Here is a 16,158-nt window from a genome sequence, read left to right on the forward strand (position 1 = left end):
CAGGCAAGGCTCGAGGCAGGGTGAAGGGGGCGAGGGAGCTTTAAAAAGTTTTGAGGGCTGAAACCCCATTTAGAGAATCTGAAGGCCACTGACCTCAGCGGTTCCCTAAGAGGGAACGTAAATTCCGAAACTGTCGGTCCTACACGGTCTGCAGAAGCCTGGTACTGAGGCGGAGGATCCAAGATGGGTTCTCAAAGTGCCCTGAAGCAGCCCTAAGCGATCCCGTAGGCTTCTAGGAAGATGCCTTCCAGCAACTGGGCCGAAATAATAGGTACCTAGTGGGGGATTTTAATGGGGAAACTATTTCTTTTCAGAGAAAACCAAGGACACCCCCACAAGTGTTGACCTTATTGTTTTTTTGTTTTTTTTTATGATGTTCTAAAATGTGTACAAATTCAACTACTAAGTGCAGTTTAAGCCCCTGAGGCTTATTATTTCCCCAAAACAATGAGACTACAATAACAGTCAAGTCTGAGTTGGTGCTGTCATAATAAAATGAATGGTGTTTTGGCAAAACAATTTTAATAAACTGCTCCAAGCAGTTTATTATTTAATATTTTATGTTGTGGGTTGGTGTGAGTCTCTCCTTTTCCATATTCAAGCCCCTGGAAATTTTTTCTGTAGATTATCAAGTACACTCATTGGCACTCATTGTTGGTTTAAAAACGTGTTAAGTTTGCTTCCTCTTTTCCAAATAGTCTCATGTAGCCCAGGCTACCCTAACACTCCCTTGTAGCCAAAGCTGCCCCTGAACTTCCTTCTACCTCCTAAATCCTGGTATTCTAAGTGTGCCACCAGCTCAGCTGCCTCCTTTCTTTTCAAATCTGATTAATTTTCAGAGGCACCAGCTTTTAGACACAGAGTTCATTTGTGGTGAAAATTAAGAATATGCTATTCAAATATGCTCTCTGGCACACTGATGATTTTAAGTAAGACACTTGAAATCACAGCAGGGGCAAGACCAGTGGCCTGCCCGACTGTTTTCCCTTGTGAAAATCCCTTTCCTATTCAAGAGGAGAAAGAATTATTCTTACCATCAAGGATAGGACAATCATCCAGGCGTGGTGGTTTAATCCCAGCACTCAGGGAGGTAGATGCAGATGGATCGATGTGAATTTGAGGCCAGCCTGGTCTACAAAGTGAGTTCAGGACAGCCAGAGCTACACAGAGAAACCCTGTCTCAAAAATCAAAATAAATAAATAAATAAATAAATAAAATTTTTAAGTGAAGAAATGTTAGTGGTCTGAACTTATGAACAGTGTTGCCTTGACAAAAGAGGTATAAATGAAGGGAAGAGAAAATAGTTTTACATAGTGTACTGGGTAACTCATTCCCACAAGGAAAAATACACATTCAAGCCTCTCTCAACTCATACATGTTAAGCATTCCAGATAACAAACAAAATTCATTTAGCAAAGTACTAGGTTAGTGTTTTAAAAATGGAGTAGGAAAGGAACTGCTAGGTCACAAAAAGCATAAAACATAAGCCAGAAAGGAAAGAATACATTTGACTGTTTTCAGAAAAAAAGCTATTCTTGGTGGCAGAAATGCTCACCTTTTATCTCAGCGCTCTGGATGCTAAGGAAGGATCGCTGTGAGTTCGAGGCCAGCCTGGTGTGCAGAGGGAGTGCGGGATAGCCAAGGCTACACAGAGAAACCCTGTCTCGAAAGACCCTTACCTTACCCCCTGCCAAAAAAAAAGACGAAAATAAAAAAGTTTTCACTGTTAAAAGCAAGTGAAACAAGAAAAAAGCAAAGACAAGGGGGAAGATATAACACATGCAATCAATGAGTGACAGAAGAGTCATGATCTAGCAGGAATGCTCACAAGTTCTAAAACTTCCCTGTCAAATCACAACGCAGTAAGAAAAACAAATGATACAGAAACAGCAATTAGCACATAAGAGTTCTGAAAGGCAGACAAGAAAATGCTTCACTCTCTCTAGCATGTCAAGAGAGGCACATCAAAACCCAACTTAAAAACTGCTCGTATCAGAGCTACAGCTGTACCCGTGGGCACACTGCCACCATCAGTACACGTCAAAGCCCCACTGAACAACAATTTAAGGCATATAATGACATTAAAACGTGCAGTCCAGGAGTGGCCACTCCTAGACTAAACCTTGTACTAACATAAACAACACAGACAAGAACCACAACAGCAGCAGTGTAAAAGCAAAATACAGAAAGACCCAGAGACCCAGCATCAGAAAAAAAATCAACCACAGGACAATACTCTAGAGCTGTAGAGCTGTGTAAACCAGATGGCTCTCCAAAACGAAGGGTTAAGCAGAAAAAAACATGGGCACCTCAGCAGTGGTTACTGAGGAAGAGCCTCCCTCCTCCATTAACTGCCTCTAGATCCTCGGGAGAAGTGAGACCTCATGAGCCCTTTACCAGCAGCTGTCAACTGCCTTAGGGGAGGTCCAGCCTGGTGAAACACTCAACCCAAACACGCACAGACATTTTGTTTTGAGACAGGGTCTTACTGTGTAGCCTTAGCTGGTCTTGAATGCAATGGATCCACCTGCCTCTGCCTCCCAAGTGCTAGGATTGTGGGCCTTGGTTGTAAATGGTTTTTTTTGTTTTTTTTTTTTTTTACTGAAAAGAGTTGACTGTACATGTGAAGATACCAGAAGGCATAAATGCCAACAGCCTCGCTGACCAAAGAGTTGTGCATGAGAACATTAAAATAACTCAGTCTTTCCTAAATGTGTCTTTATCACAATACTCCCTTGTTCCTCTTAATTTTTAGAAAGTTGGAAGCGATACCTAAACTTGCTTCTGGACATGGTGTCAAAATGGAGCTTTCACTGAGAGTTTAAATTATACAGAAACCATGGTTCGACTGACATTGGATTTAATTGCTAAACACAGCAATCTTAAAGCCAGAAAAGAAGAAACTACTGCACAGTGCCTGAAGAAAATAACACACATAAATTTTTCAGGCAGAAATATAGATTCAATTGTAAGAACTTTAAATTATTTGTTTTTGCACAGTTAGCAATATAAACTTTATAGGTCTGAGAGCATAGCCAGTATAATAATTTATTTTGATTAAACTTAACTGTATTTTTACCAGAACCTTTATATTATGTTTCTCTTTTATTTTAATTTCCTTCTTTTGGTACTTAGCATATTAAGTTTCTGTAAATACAATGTTGTGTTTTATAAATATCTGTTAGATCTATGTTGCTGTTTCTCTAGAGTTCTCTTGTATTTGCACTGCAAACAGGATTTGGAAAATTACTGCTTTTGTAGCACTGCAGAGCCTTGGAGTACTTTGTTTTCCCCCTGGCTTTTTGAGACAGGATTTCTCTGTGTGGCCATGGCTGTCCTAGAACTCGCTCTGTAGAGCAGGCTGGCCTCAAACTCAGAGAGATCTGCTTGCCTCTGCCTGCCAGAGTGCTAGGATTAAAAAGCATGAGCCACCATCACCCAGCGAGCCTTGGAATGCCTTTGTAATATCAAAATGTTAAGAAGTAAGTTAGTCACTTACCAATGACCCCAGCACTCAGACACTGAGAAAGGAGGATTTCAAGTTCAAAACCAGCTGGAGCCATACAGTGAGACCTATATCAGGGGAGAAAAAATATATATATAAGATTCAAAAATTCAGCAGTAGTAGGAAGAATATACCCAGTGGCAATATGCACTCAGCATATTCAAGGCCCTGTGTTCAATGTCCAGTCACCCCTTTTCTCCAATAAAAGTTCAAAGATGAAGTTTTTACATATAATTTGACCATGTAAATACATGTTATTCTGGGTCAGTTATATTAGACAAGGTTTTTCTGTGTAGTCCTGGCTGAAACTCACTCTGTAAACCAGGCTGGCTTCTGCCTCCTAAGCACTGGCATTAAAGGCCACCATGCCCAACTAAAACCTATAATATTTGTCTCAGCCTCCAAGTACTAGGATTACAGGCAAGTACCACCACAAGCAGCCTCTGTACCATTCCTGATGATCCTCTTCCCCAGGAATCCAGTTGTACAACCTCATGTTTCTCTCCACTCACCCAACCCCGTTGCCCTTCCTACATCCTCTCCTACCCAGATCCCTCCTTGCACCTACTTCAGATGTCCATTTTATTTCCCTTTCTGAGTATCATACATGCTGTTAAATGACAGACGGCACAGAGGGCTGGTAGAACTTCTATCATCCTCTAGTCTAACTGCTCTGGGCTGCTTCATAGCTAGGGAAACAGCAGCCTTTTAAAACACACCATTAACTTTTAAATCTCCTCAGAGACAATCATTTTAATTAGCTGCTGAAACCCAGCATGTATTTATATATTTTTTGTTTGCTTGCTTTTGTTTGTTTGTTTTTTGAGATGGGGTCTATGGAGTCTTAGCTGTCCTGAAACTCTATATGTAGACCAGGCTGGCCTTGAACTCACAGAGATCTCCAACTGCCTCTACCTCCCACGTGCTGGGATTAAAGGTGTTTTGCCACCAAGCCTGCCAGGCTACTTAAATAATTGCAATAGTGGGTCATAATGAACGACTGCTTTCACTATTATAAAGTCTGCAAAGAAATGAAAGTTTGTTTTGCATCATTCAGATCAGTAACATGATTGTAAAAGGAGCTTTTATTTGCCTGGTTTTAGTGTTGCCTAGGAGGCTTACTGCCTCCTTCTGCTAACCTTAGGCCTAGTCCTGGAAGGTTCTAGCCTTCATACAATCTAACTTAGGCCTAGAATGTTTTCAGTCTCTGAGACTTACTGCTGCATAAGCTCACCCTTTCTAGCTCTTACTAAACTCTGGACTGGCTAGTTCAATTCAGCTGTTCTGGCTCTAACTCCTCTGCCAGCTGGCTTACTCAATCTGGCTTCTCTCTCAGCCTCTGAATTGCTCTGCTTAGCCTCCAACTAACTTCAGCAGTCTGCTGTAATCTTCTGGCTCCTTCACATTCTCTGGCTCATTCGTTCTTCACCTGAGTTCCCTCTCTGCAACCAGTCTATTACTGTTCTGGTAAAACTCTCTCTTCTCTCTCTGCATTGTACCCTTAAGTACATTGTACCCTTAAGTACTCTCATGAGAGTTGGGCATATACTATTCTGTCCAAGTCTTTCTCTGATTTGTCACTGTTTCTGACACTCAATTAGATATCACTTTCTTTTTTCATATTTTAATATAATTTTATTTATTACAATTTATTGACATTGTATCCCAGCTGTAGCCCCATCCTCATCTCCTCATAATCCCACCTTGCCTTCCTCCCTCCCTCCCTTATCTCCTCCCATGCCCCTTCCCCAGTCCACTGATAGTGGAGGACCTCCTCCCCTTCCATATGACCCTAGCCTATCAGGTCTCAGCAGGACTGTCTTTCATAGTCTTCCTCTGTGGCCTGATCAGACTGCTCCCTGCTCAGGGGGACGTGATCAAAGAGCCAGCCACTGAGTTCATGTCAGAGACAATCCCTGTTCCCCTTATTAGGGAGCCCATGTGGAGACTGAGCTGCCATGGGCTACCTCTATGCAAGGGAGTCCAGGTTATTTCCATAGATGGTCCTTGGTTGGAGTATCAATCTCGGAGAAGACCCCCTAGGCCCATATTTTTTGGTTCTGTTGTTCTCCTTGTAGAGCTCCAGACCCTTCCAGGTCTTTCTATCTCCCACTTCTTCCATAAGATTCCCTGCACTCTGCCCAAAATTTGGCTGTGAGTCTCAGCATCCATTTTGATACCGTGCTGGGTAGTTTTTCAGAGGCTTTCTGTGTTAGGCTCCTATCTTGTTGCTTATTTTCACCTTCTTCCAATGTCTGTCTCATTTGCCTTTCTGAATGAAGATTGAGCATCTTACCCAGGGTCCTTCTTCCTTAGCTTCTTTAGGTGTACAGATTTTAGTATGATTATCCTATATTATATGTCTAATATCCACTCATAAGTGTGTATATACCATATGTGTCTTTCTGCTTCTGGGATACCTCACTCAGGATGATCTTCACACTAGCCACAAAGGACATAAAGTACCTTGGTGTAACTTTAACCAAGCAAGTCAAAGACATAAAAAAAAATTTCAAGTCTCTGAAGAAAGAAATAGAAGAAGGTATCAGAAGATGGATAGAACTCCCATGGTCATGGCTTGGCAGGATTAACATAGTAAAAATGGCCCTCTTACCAAAAGCAATCTACAGATTCAATGCAATTCCCACCAAGTTACCAACACAATTCTTTACAATCTGAAAAGAAAAATTCTCAACTTCATATGGAATAACAAGAAACCCAGAATCGCTAAAACAATCCTCTATAATAAAAGATCTTCTGGAGGGATCTCCATCCCTGATCTCAAGCTGTACTACAGAGCAACAGTAATAAAAAAACTGCATGGTTCTGGCATAGAAACAGAATGGTGGATCAATGGAACCGAACAGAAGACCCAGAAATAAACCCACACACTTATGGACACCTGATCTTTGACAAAGATGCCAAAACCATACAATGGAAAAAAGATAGGATACAGAGCTAAAAAGAGAACTCTCTGTAGAGGAACATCAATGGCAGAGAAACACTTAAAAAAATGCTCAATGTCCTTAGTCATCAGGGAGATGCAAATCAAAATAACCCTGAAATTTTACCTTACACTATATCAGAATGGCTAAGATCAAGAACTCAAGTGACAACACATGCTGGAGAAGATGTGAAGAAAGAGGAACCCTCCTCCATTGCTGATCGGAATGTAAACTTGTACAACCACTTTGGAAATCAATCTGGTGCTTTCTCAGACGATTAGGAATAGTGTTTTTTCGAGATCCAGCTATACCACTCCTAGGCATATATCCAAAAGATGCTCAAGTACACAACAAGGACATTTGCTCAACCATGTTTGTAGCAGCTCTATCCCTGATAGTCAGAAGCTGGAAACAGCCCAGATGTCCCTCAGTTGAGGAATGGATATACATTTACTCAATGGAATACTACACAGCAAGTAAAAACAAGGAAATCATGAAATTTGCAGGCAAATGGTGGGAACTAGAATAGATAACACTTTCATACACGGGTGCTTCCTTCTACAAACTATCTTTTACCTTCAATGTTTAGGATTAAAGGCATGTACCACCATGCCTGGACCTAAGCTTTTCTTTACCTGAAACTTGCTCTATCCCAGCTGGCCTCAAACTCAGATTCCTTTGCCTCTGTCCCCTGGATTAAGGTGTTTTAGTATTCCAGCCAGATCACAAAGACCTAGAAGATCTTTGGATGTGATCTCTTGCCAGAACAGTCATGTTTGAATTAAAATTCCTCTACAACTTCCCCTTTTCTGTTTAAGCTAAGAATTGCACACAGTTTAAATTTTACAATTGAAACAATTATCAATTCCACAAACTTAACAGTCCGAATGTCCTTAATGAAGATCCACTCAGCCACACTGATGTGAAGATTCTCCATAACTGCAGTCCTAACCATCTGCTCTTCAGCAACAGTCCATTTCAGCATCAAGGTTTTCTAGGCTGCAGCTCTGATGGACTATCTGTTCCTCTTCAGCTGGTCTGTTAAGCTGTCTCCCATACAAGAGGATCTGCTTTCTGCACTGTCTGCATTGCTCTTTCCTTATCTCCTTGAGTCGTGCCTTTCATTTTGAAGCGTGTGTGTGTGTGTGTGTGTGTGTGTGTGTTTCTTTGAGACAGAGTTTCTCTGTGTAGCCTTGGCTGTCCTGGACTCTCTTTGTAGACCAGACTGGCCTAGAACTCAGAGATCTGCCTGTCTTTGCCTCCCTGAGGGCTGGGATTAAAGGTGTGAGCTACCATGCCCTGCTTACAATCCAGTGTTGTCTTGTAGTAAATCTTATTCTCCCTTTCTGTTTATCAAGGTACAATTTAGATCTTTATGAATCCACACATAAACTCCATGCCAGTGAGCTGGGCTCTACTCCAATGAGCCAGGCTTCTTACTCATTGTCAAAGGGCTGTGTACCTTGATCTTCTATTTCATTAGGTACCAAACATTTACAATTAAACATTTTCTGTTCTCTTAGTTCCTCTGTCTCTTGTCTCTCAAGCCTTTGTATTATCATAGCTAATTTTTCTTGTACAGCTTTATAACGATTGCAGCTGTCAGTAGAGAGAGGTTTACACTGGTGCTCATAATTGCAATGAGTACTGCAATGGCTTTTTCAAGCAACATTTCTATCCCCTCAACTCCCTTGTTCTCAAGTGATCTGAAATGGAGTTTCCCATTTTTAATGCAGGAAAAGCCTGTTTATATAATTAAAATTGTCTTTTGGGGTGGCTTACTGTGGTTCACTGTCTCAGCAGCTCCTGCATCATTCCTTGCTCTGGGCTCCTGGCTGCCATGGCTCCAAGGTCTGCAGAGTCTCTAGGAATCCAGCCAAATTCAAAGAACTGAATCTTCCTCTGGAGATTATCCCAGGCAAACTTCTCCCCTGTGGCTTTCTAGCAGATGTCTGTTGTCCCTTCGATGTAGACCAGGCTAATCTGGAACTAAACAGAGGACCACCTATTTCAGCCTCTTCAGCACTGAGTTTAAAGTACATCACCACACCCAGCTGTCCATTACTCTCAACAAGTGGATGATTTCTAGTTTTCATTATTATTATAAACTGTAACAGTATATTTCCAATCCCACAGAAAGACTAAGACCTGCTTTATAATGTTTGGACAGTAATTTGTTCACTGTTTCATCTTTTAGGAGAGTCTAATTGCTTCCCGGGAAAAGTGCTTAAGAAATTCTTAAGAAATCAAATTTTATAGTGTAGTAACAGAATTCTAAAGCCCAAAGTTGTTTTGTGATCATTACAGTCTTATTTTGACTGTGCTAAGGGCAAGAAATGTTACCTTATGAGAGCCTTAGGGAGATTTGTAAAATGCCCAAGTGAAAAACTTTCTTAAAACCCAACTTCTAAGTTTTCAGGGGGAAATAAATAGGACCTGTTTTGTCTTTTCAGGATGACCTCTCTCTTTGCAAAAACCTGAGTGTTTTATATTTATATGATAACCGCATTAGTCAAATCATTAACCTGAATTACACCACAAATCTCACCCACTTGTACCTGCAGAACAATTGCATTTCCTGCATTGAGAACCTCAGGACACTAAGGAAACTGGAAAAACTGTAAGTGCTTTTATTTTTTAATCCTGTTAACTGCTTTTTTTTTTTTTTTCATTCTTGTGAATACTCTATACAGGCAAGCATTTCCAAGGTTTGCATTAGGTTGCAAAACTAAACTGAATGTTTAGCTTTCATGGACCAGGCCTAAATTTTAATTTTATTCTGTTATATGTAATATAGTCATATACAAGAAACTTCTGTCTTATTAAAACTGATAAACTGGTCATAGTGACTCGTGCTTGTAACCCCAGCTTGCAGAAGGCTGGGGCAAGAGGATTACCAGAAGTTCAAGGGTAGCCTGGACTACAGAATGAAGCCCTGTCTCAAAAATTGACACAGCTTGATAGACTGTTCTTCTGGTGGGGCAAGCAAAGCATTCTCACATAAGTACTCTTGCTCAAATTGTTTCCCGGGAACTGAAGTAAGTGCTGTGCCCTTCAGAATCAGAAAAAGGCCTTGATTTTAAAAGGTTATGGTCATAAACTGATACAGATTTGATTGTTAGAAAATACTGATCGCTGGGCACGGTGGCCTACACCTGTTATCCTGCCACTCAGTGAGGCAGAGGCGGGTGGATCTATGTGAGTTCAAAGCAAGTCTGGTCTACAAAGCGACTCCAGGACACCAGGACAGCTAGGGTTACATAGAAAAACTCTGCCTGGAAAACAAACAACCAAAAAAATTTACTGATAATTACTAAGGAAGTTAGAGAGATAGCTAAGTGGTTAATTGCACACACTGTTCTTGCCGAGAATCTGAGTCCCAGCACCCATAATTGGCTTACAATTGCTTATATGGGATCTGAGGCCCTATTTTGGCCTCTGAACACACACACACACACACACACACACACACACACATTGAACTTGTGTATACACACACATTCCTGTGTGTGGAGGCCAGAGAAGAACCCCTTACCCCCCACACCTTGTTTGAGACAGAGCCTCCTTTGTGACTCACGCTTCTGAGGGTTCTTCTGTCTTTACCTCCTTTCTCACCTAAACTCTGCAATCGCCAGTGCTCACTAACAAGACCAGCTTTAGATGGTTCTAGGGATTCAAACTAGAGCTCTCCTGCTTGCAAAGCAAGTGGTTTCTCCAGTGCCCATCTCCCTTGCCCCCCTTGTTATATATTTAGCATCTCTGAAGTCGACAGCGTTCTCAGAAAATCTATTTGAAGCCATATCTGTTTTGCAGGTATCTGGGAGGCAATTACATTGCGGTCATAGAAGGTCTGGAAGGATTAAAAGAGCTGAGGGAGCTTCACGTTGAAAGTCAGAGGCTCCCTCTGGGAGAAAAGCTTCTGTTTGACCCAAGGACTCTTCGTTCTCTGGCAGTAAGGCCCTATCAAATGTTGGGACGGAAGTGCAATGATGACTAAGCCATGGTGGAGCAGGAGGTGCCGAGGGGGTACTTGGGGAGCGTACAGAATCTGCCTCTGCCCACTGAAGGCTACAAGCTGATGCTGGTTCTCGAGCAGTCTCTCGATATTACAATGAACAGGGCAGTGCTGCCTACATCTTCCAACTAGCAGGACTGAAAGCATGTGAGCAGGTTATGTGAACTGAAGTTCTAACACAGGCCCGTAATATGGGCATGGCTGATTGTCAAGGTTTTAAATCTGGGGGAAATCTTAAGGAAAAGGGGAGTAGACAAGTATTTGGCAAGCTTTCTTTGTTTTGTAGGTTTTCTGAGATACAACCTGAGGCTGGTGTCAGCCTCCGAAACCTTGGGGATGTGGTTTGTGCACAAACCAGGTCTGAGGACCCAGCAGCCAGTCTTAACCTGAGATGTAGGCGTCACTGCTGAGAGTCACTGCTAATCCTAAAACCGCATTGGTCTTTGTCACGCTCCCTCATTTCTGGGGTGGGAGGCTTGTAAATAGGACACAGTTGCACAGATGTCATCAGTTTTGATTTAGAGTACCCAGAAATGGAAGGAACATGGTCCTCAGACAACTGAGAAGTGGTCCTTTCAAGTTAGGAAAGAAAGAAAGAAGTGACCCAGTCACTGCCACCTTCACCCATGGACTCTGCTGAGCTGTTACCAGCCACATCTCAACCTCAACTGCTACAACTAGACCAACCCCACTGAGGGACAACGAGGCACGTTACCAATCAGTTTGCTGGGGGCGTGTGTTCTTTTTGGTAGAAAACAAGGATGGAGAAGCTCTGCAAGTGTGCTCTCTGGCGGGCATTTTGTCTTGTTAGTCCCAGTACCAGGGACTGGCCCTAGGACTCTGCCTGCAACGTAAGAGCTCTGTCACTGCTCTAGTGTCCACAGCTGCTTCTTTCTTTTTATTTGAGACAAGGGGTCGATAATTTGCCCACAGTTGGCTCTGACTGATCTACCACAGGTAGGCCTTGAACTTGTGATCCTTCTGCCTCAGCCTCCTTAGCGATGGAGAGTAGAGGCTCTTCGGTAGCTCCATGTTGGGCAGTGGTGAGCTTTGGGGCTGGGGACCCTCAGCTCTCTAAGCGTTACTGCTCTCGTGAAGTTGTGGTGCCGTAGCTCTTGATGCAGCTGGTGTGGCAGCTTCTGCGAAGGTCTGGGTATCAGGGTTCCTCAACCCCCAGCTTCGGCCAGGCCAGCGTAACAGCTCTTGGGTTAGGATGTCTGAGATCTGAGGACTAAAGGCATGGCAGTTGTTGAGAACTCTTCCAGTGCCCGGCTCCTGGAGTTTCTCTATGGAGTCCTCTGTGGCTCTTTACAGCGTCCTTCAGCTTCAGCTTCCCACCCTCTCTGTCTGCTACACAGCTCTCTGTCTCGCCCTCCCCCGTGTCCCCGCCTCCGTAGCCGTCAGCAGGCAGCCAGCGGCAGGGCCACTCCTGCAGCTCCACCTGCCGACGGCGAAGCTATGGCAGGTGCTGCTGCTCTGCCCTTTCTGCTGCTTCCTTGCGTTACCATTTCCGCTCATAGTGCTAATGGGCCAGAAAAGGGAACCTAGTGTGGCAGGTGAGGAACACAGGAGGGGCTCTCCCAGCTGTCTCAGTAAACAAAGAGGATGTTTAGACTGATCACAGCGCACCTTGCATGCAAATGAAGGTCTGCGTTTGCGCACTTTGCATTTAAGTGGAGATCTGGGTTTGTACCAAGCACTGCTTTGCCTGTTTATCGTCTGTGGCAGTGCTCCACTGCTGGGACCAGAGGAGAAAGTACTTCCTCTCTTGCCTGTGCGGAAAGGGCTGACGGTCATCCACAGTTCACAAAGGTCTGTGAGAGCAAAATGCCTGGTATAAACTGTTTGAAGTGGTGCTGCACTTTTAGAAGTGGAGCAATTAACCGTCATCATTGTGTAGTTAGTTTCTCGAGATGTCCATGAGTGTGAAGCAGCAGACGCTGACATACGGGTAATCTGGCTAGGTAGCTGGTAGGCCTTTTGGACTACCTTTTGCTAAAGGTAGTCAAGAAACAAAGTCCAAGAAAGTCTAACAGCCGCCAGTTAGGAGTCAAAGCGCACCGTTGCCTATGTCTTCTGCTTATGGACAGGAAAATGCCCAACAGAAGGAATGCTTACACTAAGACCTTAGGGACTTGTTAACAGGAATAGTGACCTTGGCAGATTGCAGCAGTGCTTAGCACCCCAGTGTTTAAGAGAGGCAGAGCTTCATTCTTGTTTCAGTTTTATCACAGAACATCAATGAAAACATTTTGCTAGTTTAGCTTTTGCACCGATTCAAGCAGATTCTGAAATCTAAATTTAAAGCATCATTTTTTTCAATTATCTCAAGTCTTAAAAAGTATTAGTAGCAGGGTCGGAAAAGGGCAGCAGGTGGGTGAATACAACCAAAGTCCATTATATCATGCACAGAAATGTCATAATGACATATACTACATTGTACAAATAATAGAGACTAACATGACTTCAGACGCCAGGAAACTTTCTGAAGGTTGGCTATGCATGGTTGTCTTGGTGGGTAGATTTGACAGAGCATTCCAAGCCTCAGATGCTGAGAGTGCTTGTTTTGTATTGCCATATAGTGGATTTACATTCTCATTTTAGCAGCTAACACAGAAATTAGTATTTCAAGTGCCTTTGAACAAATGAATTGCCAAGAAAAAACTAAAGAGGGAAAGATAAAAATGAAAACCAGACATTCTTTCATGTCAGGTCATGTGATTTCTTCTCTGTGGGATATTTTCCATAGAACAGTCATATGCTTAAACTGCAATAAGCATTTCTGTCTACACTGAGTAATTATTTTTACTGGTTGTACTTTTTTTTTTCTTTTGAACTTGTAGCTTCCTTACGTTGTAAATTCATGGTGTGTTCTGGAGGAGGAACACAGTGTTCATATAGGGAACTGGAGGCAGAAGTCAGCGGCATCACGCACTAGAGTCTAATTGTTCCATATGAAAACAAGGCTCTGGAACAAAATCTCCATGGCTTTTGTTTCCTGCCTACAGAGCAGCCTGCGCTGAGGCTTCTAAAGACTTCTGCTTCCTACATATAGCGTTTAGACGACTAACATGCTAATTTAGTTCTTTTTCTTCCAGCAATCCCTCTCTATTTTGAATATCAGCAACAATAACATTGATGACATAAGAGATTTAGAAATGCTGGAGAACCTTAATCACTTGATCGCCATTGACAACCAGCTAGTGCATGTGAAGGTAATGCAACAGAAGGCAGTCGAAAGTATTTACATGGAATTGTGGCTTTGAAATACTTATGTGTCACTTTAAAAAACTACTCTGTACTTATCCTAAGATGCCTCTGAATCTCTACTTCTTAACTATGACTATTTGTGTCTTTTTGCCTGTTTTCTCCTCCAGACCTCCATATTTCACCAATCAGATGTGCTATAAGCTTGTTGCTTTTTATGTGTGTGTAGATACATACACACACACACACACACACACACACACACACACACATTATTTGTCCATCAAACTTTCTCTTCTTGAAACAAAGTTTCTTTTTCTTTAACTCCGTTCTCCCAATGAAGGAGTCTCCAGGAACTATCATCACTCCAAGCTGTCCCCTGTTGCTATGAGAAGTACAGAGGCAGAAGCTTATTCTGAGTGGAAACTAGCAAAGTACATATGCTATATTCAGTTGTACCATACCATGTCATTACACTGATCATTTATTCAGCTATGTGGTGGACACTTCTATACAGAGGAAGGAAGGATTCAGTTCTGAGCTGAGCACAGTGGCACACACCTATAATCCTAACACCTGGAAGACAATGGGGCATTATTAATACAAGCTCGAGGCCAGCCTGGTCTACAGAGCAAAACTGCCTCAAAAAAAAAAAAAAAAAAAAGAAAGAAAGAAAGAAAGAAAGAAAGAAAGAAAGAAAGAAAGAAAGAAAGAAAGAAAGAAAGAAAGGTAGAGGGTGAACATGCCAGGCAAAAGGAGTAACAGATGCGCTTCTGTGGGACAATTTGGAATGTCTAAAAAGCCAAAATGAGGTCAGCTCACTATGGTCGGATCCAGGGGCGGCCTTTATTTCCGACATTGCAGGAACCCACAAAGTCCAGTAACTCAGAAGCAACACTACGCTATGAGATTAGAAAGAAAGGCATGGGAGCCAGACCACAGGGTCCCCACAGGACATCATCATGACTTCAAAGTGTAGAGACAATCACTGGAATGACTGCATTTTTCAAAAGGATTTCTCTGTCTTGTTGTATGAAAAATGAGTGTCAGTAATGAAAGCAAAGATATGAGTTGTGAAGCTATTACAGACAAGAAGTAAGATAATGTCTTTGAAGAAAAGAGAAGATGGTTGCTTGGCGACTGAGAGGAGTGGCTGTACTGGGATGCATCTTTAGATAGAGCCCATAGACTTTCAAGGTTCAAGAATAAAACGTTAAGCACTCTATCCTAGTTAAAAGACTAAAGGCATAGAGAAACTTACTCAATGACATTGTAGCAGAACTTCCTCCAAATCTAGTGAAAGAAATACATATCCAAAAAGACAGGACAAGAAAAATGACTCTTCCACATCACAGTATAGTTAAAATGGCAAAAGTATTGAACAAAGAAGGAATATTGAAATCTGCAAGAAAAAAAAATGTAAGTTTGCTTATAAAATATGAACCCATCAGAAAAATGTGCAAAAAAATGCCTAGACTCAGTTTATTGGAATCTGAATATAGACCCTGCCTAGGACTTATCTGAACATGCTTCTGTGATTTAAATACTCCTCTGAAGGAGTAATGAAAGGACTGACCCAAACGTGAATATTAATTTATTTTTTCTAAATTAAATTATTAATTTAACTTCTGAATTGGAGATCTCTGTATTATGGCTTCGAGTTTTCTATTCTTTTTTGCCTTACTCTACTGGTAGTAATAAACCCCATGCCTTGGGGAAGAGATCTCTCATGCCATGCAGAAGGTCACTGACTTCTACCCAAAAGGCTGTCAGCAGCAGACAGCGTTGTGCCATGGGGAAAAGACCACCATCGTTAGAGAAAGTGAGCAGCACCATGATAATTACCTGCATTGTTCAGCACTTAGAGAGCAGCTGCTTCTGTACAGTTACCAGTAGGTTCCTCAAATGAGTCCACAGAGAACACATCAAAACGCTGACTGTAGTTATCACACAGGGAAGCATAATGATAAAACGATTGCTTCTGCTGATAATCTCTAAAAAGAAAAATTCAGAATTTAAATTCAAATATATAATTACAGATGGACTATATGGTCACTCATCTTATTAAATAATCATAATTATAACATTACCCAGTACAATGAGAAATCCTGTTAGTCTTGTCCATGGATTTTTATGTAGTATCATACAGTAAAAAAGATAATATTTACAGTATATTTTGACACAAAAAATTATTTTTTAAAAAATAGAAAAATAATAGCCAGGAGGTGGTGGCTCATGGCTTTAATTCCAGCACTCAGGAGGCAAAGGTGGGTCTCTGTGAGTTTGATGACAGCCTGGTATACAGAGTAAGTTCCAGGATAGCCAGGGCTACACAGAGAAACTATCTCGGAGGGCAGGGGGAAGAAAGAGAGAGAGCAAAGAAAAAGAAGAAAGATAAAAGGAAGAAAGGAAAGAAACAGAAAAAAAGAAAAGAGGAAGGAAGGAAGGAAGGAAGGAAGGAAGGAAGGAAGGAAGGAAGGAAGGA

General features: G+C 42.0%; 2 protein-coding genes across 3 annotated transcripts in view; one reads left to right on the top strand and one right to left on the bottom strand.

Moving 5' to 3' along the window:
* Cspp1 (centrosome and spindle pole associated protein 1) overlaps positions 1–3,515 on the bottom strand; it is a 140,040-nt gene extending 136,525 nt beyond the window's left edge. The window contains exon 1 of the mRNA XM_055603314.1: positions 3,501–3,515. The gene's annotated coding sequence lies outside the window, so the exon portion shown is untranslated. The remainder of the gene's footprint in view (positions 1–3,500) is intronic.
* Positions 2,832–16,158, top strand: part of Ppp1r42 (protein phosphatase 1 regulatory subunit 42) — a 39,002-nt gene continuing 25,675 nt past the window's right edge. For both annotated transcript variants that reach the window (XM_055603321.1, XM_055603322.1), the window contains exons 1-4: positions 2,832–2,969; positions 8,905–9,071; positions 10,265–10,403; positions 13,565–13,681. In XM_055603321.1, the coding sequence (XP_055459296.1) occupies positions 2,841–2,969; positions 8,905–9,071; positions 10,265–10,403; positions 13,565–13,681 (552 nt within the window). In that variant the 5' untranslated portion in view covers positions 2,832–2,840. The remainder of the gene's footprint in view (positions 2,970–8,904; positions 9,072–10,264; positions 10,404–13,564; positions 13,682–16,158) is intronic.

This window comes from Psammomys obesus, unplaced genomic scaffold (genome assembly GCF_907164565.1).
Source record: "Psammomys obesus unplaced genomic scaffold, mPsaObe1.curated_primary_1811, whole genome shotgun sequence".
NCBI classification, from domain to species: Eukaryota; Metazoa; Chordata; class Mammalia; order Rodentia; family Muridae; genus Psammomys; species Psammomys obesus.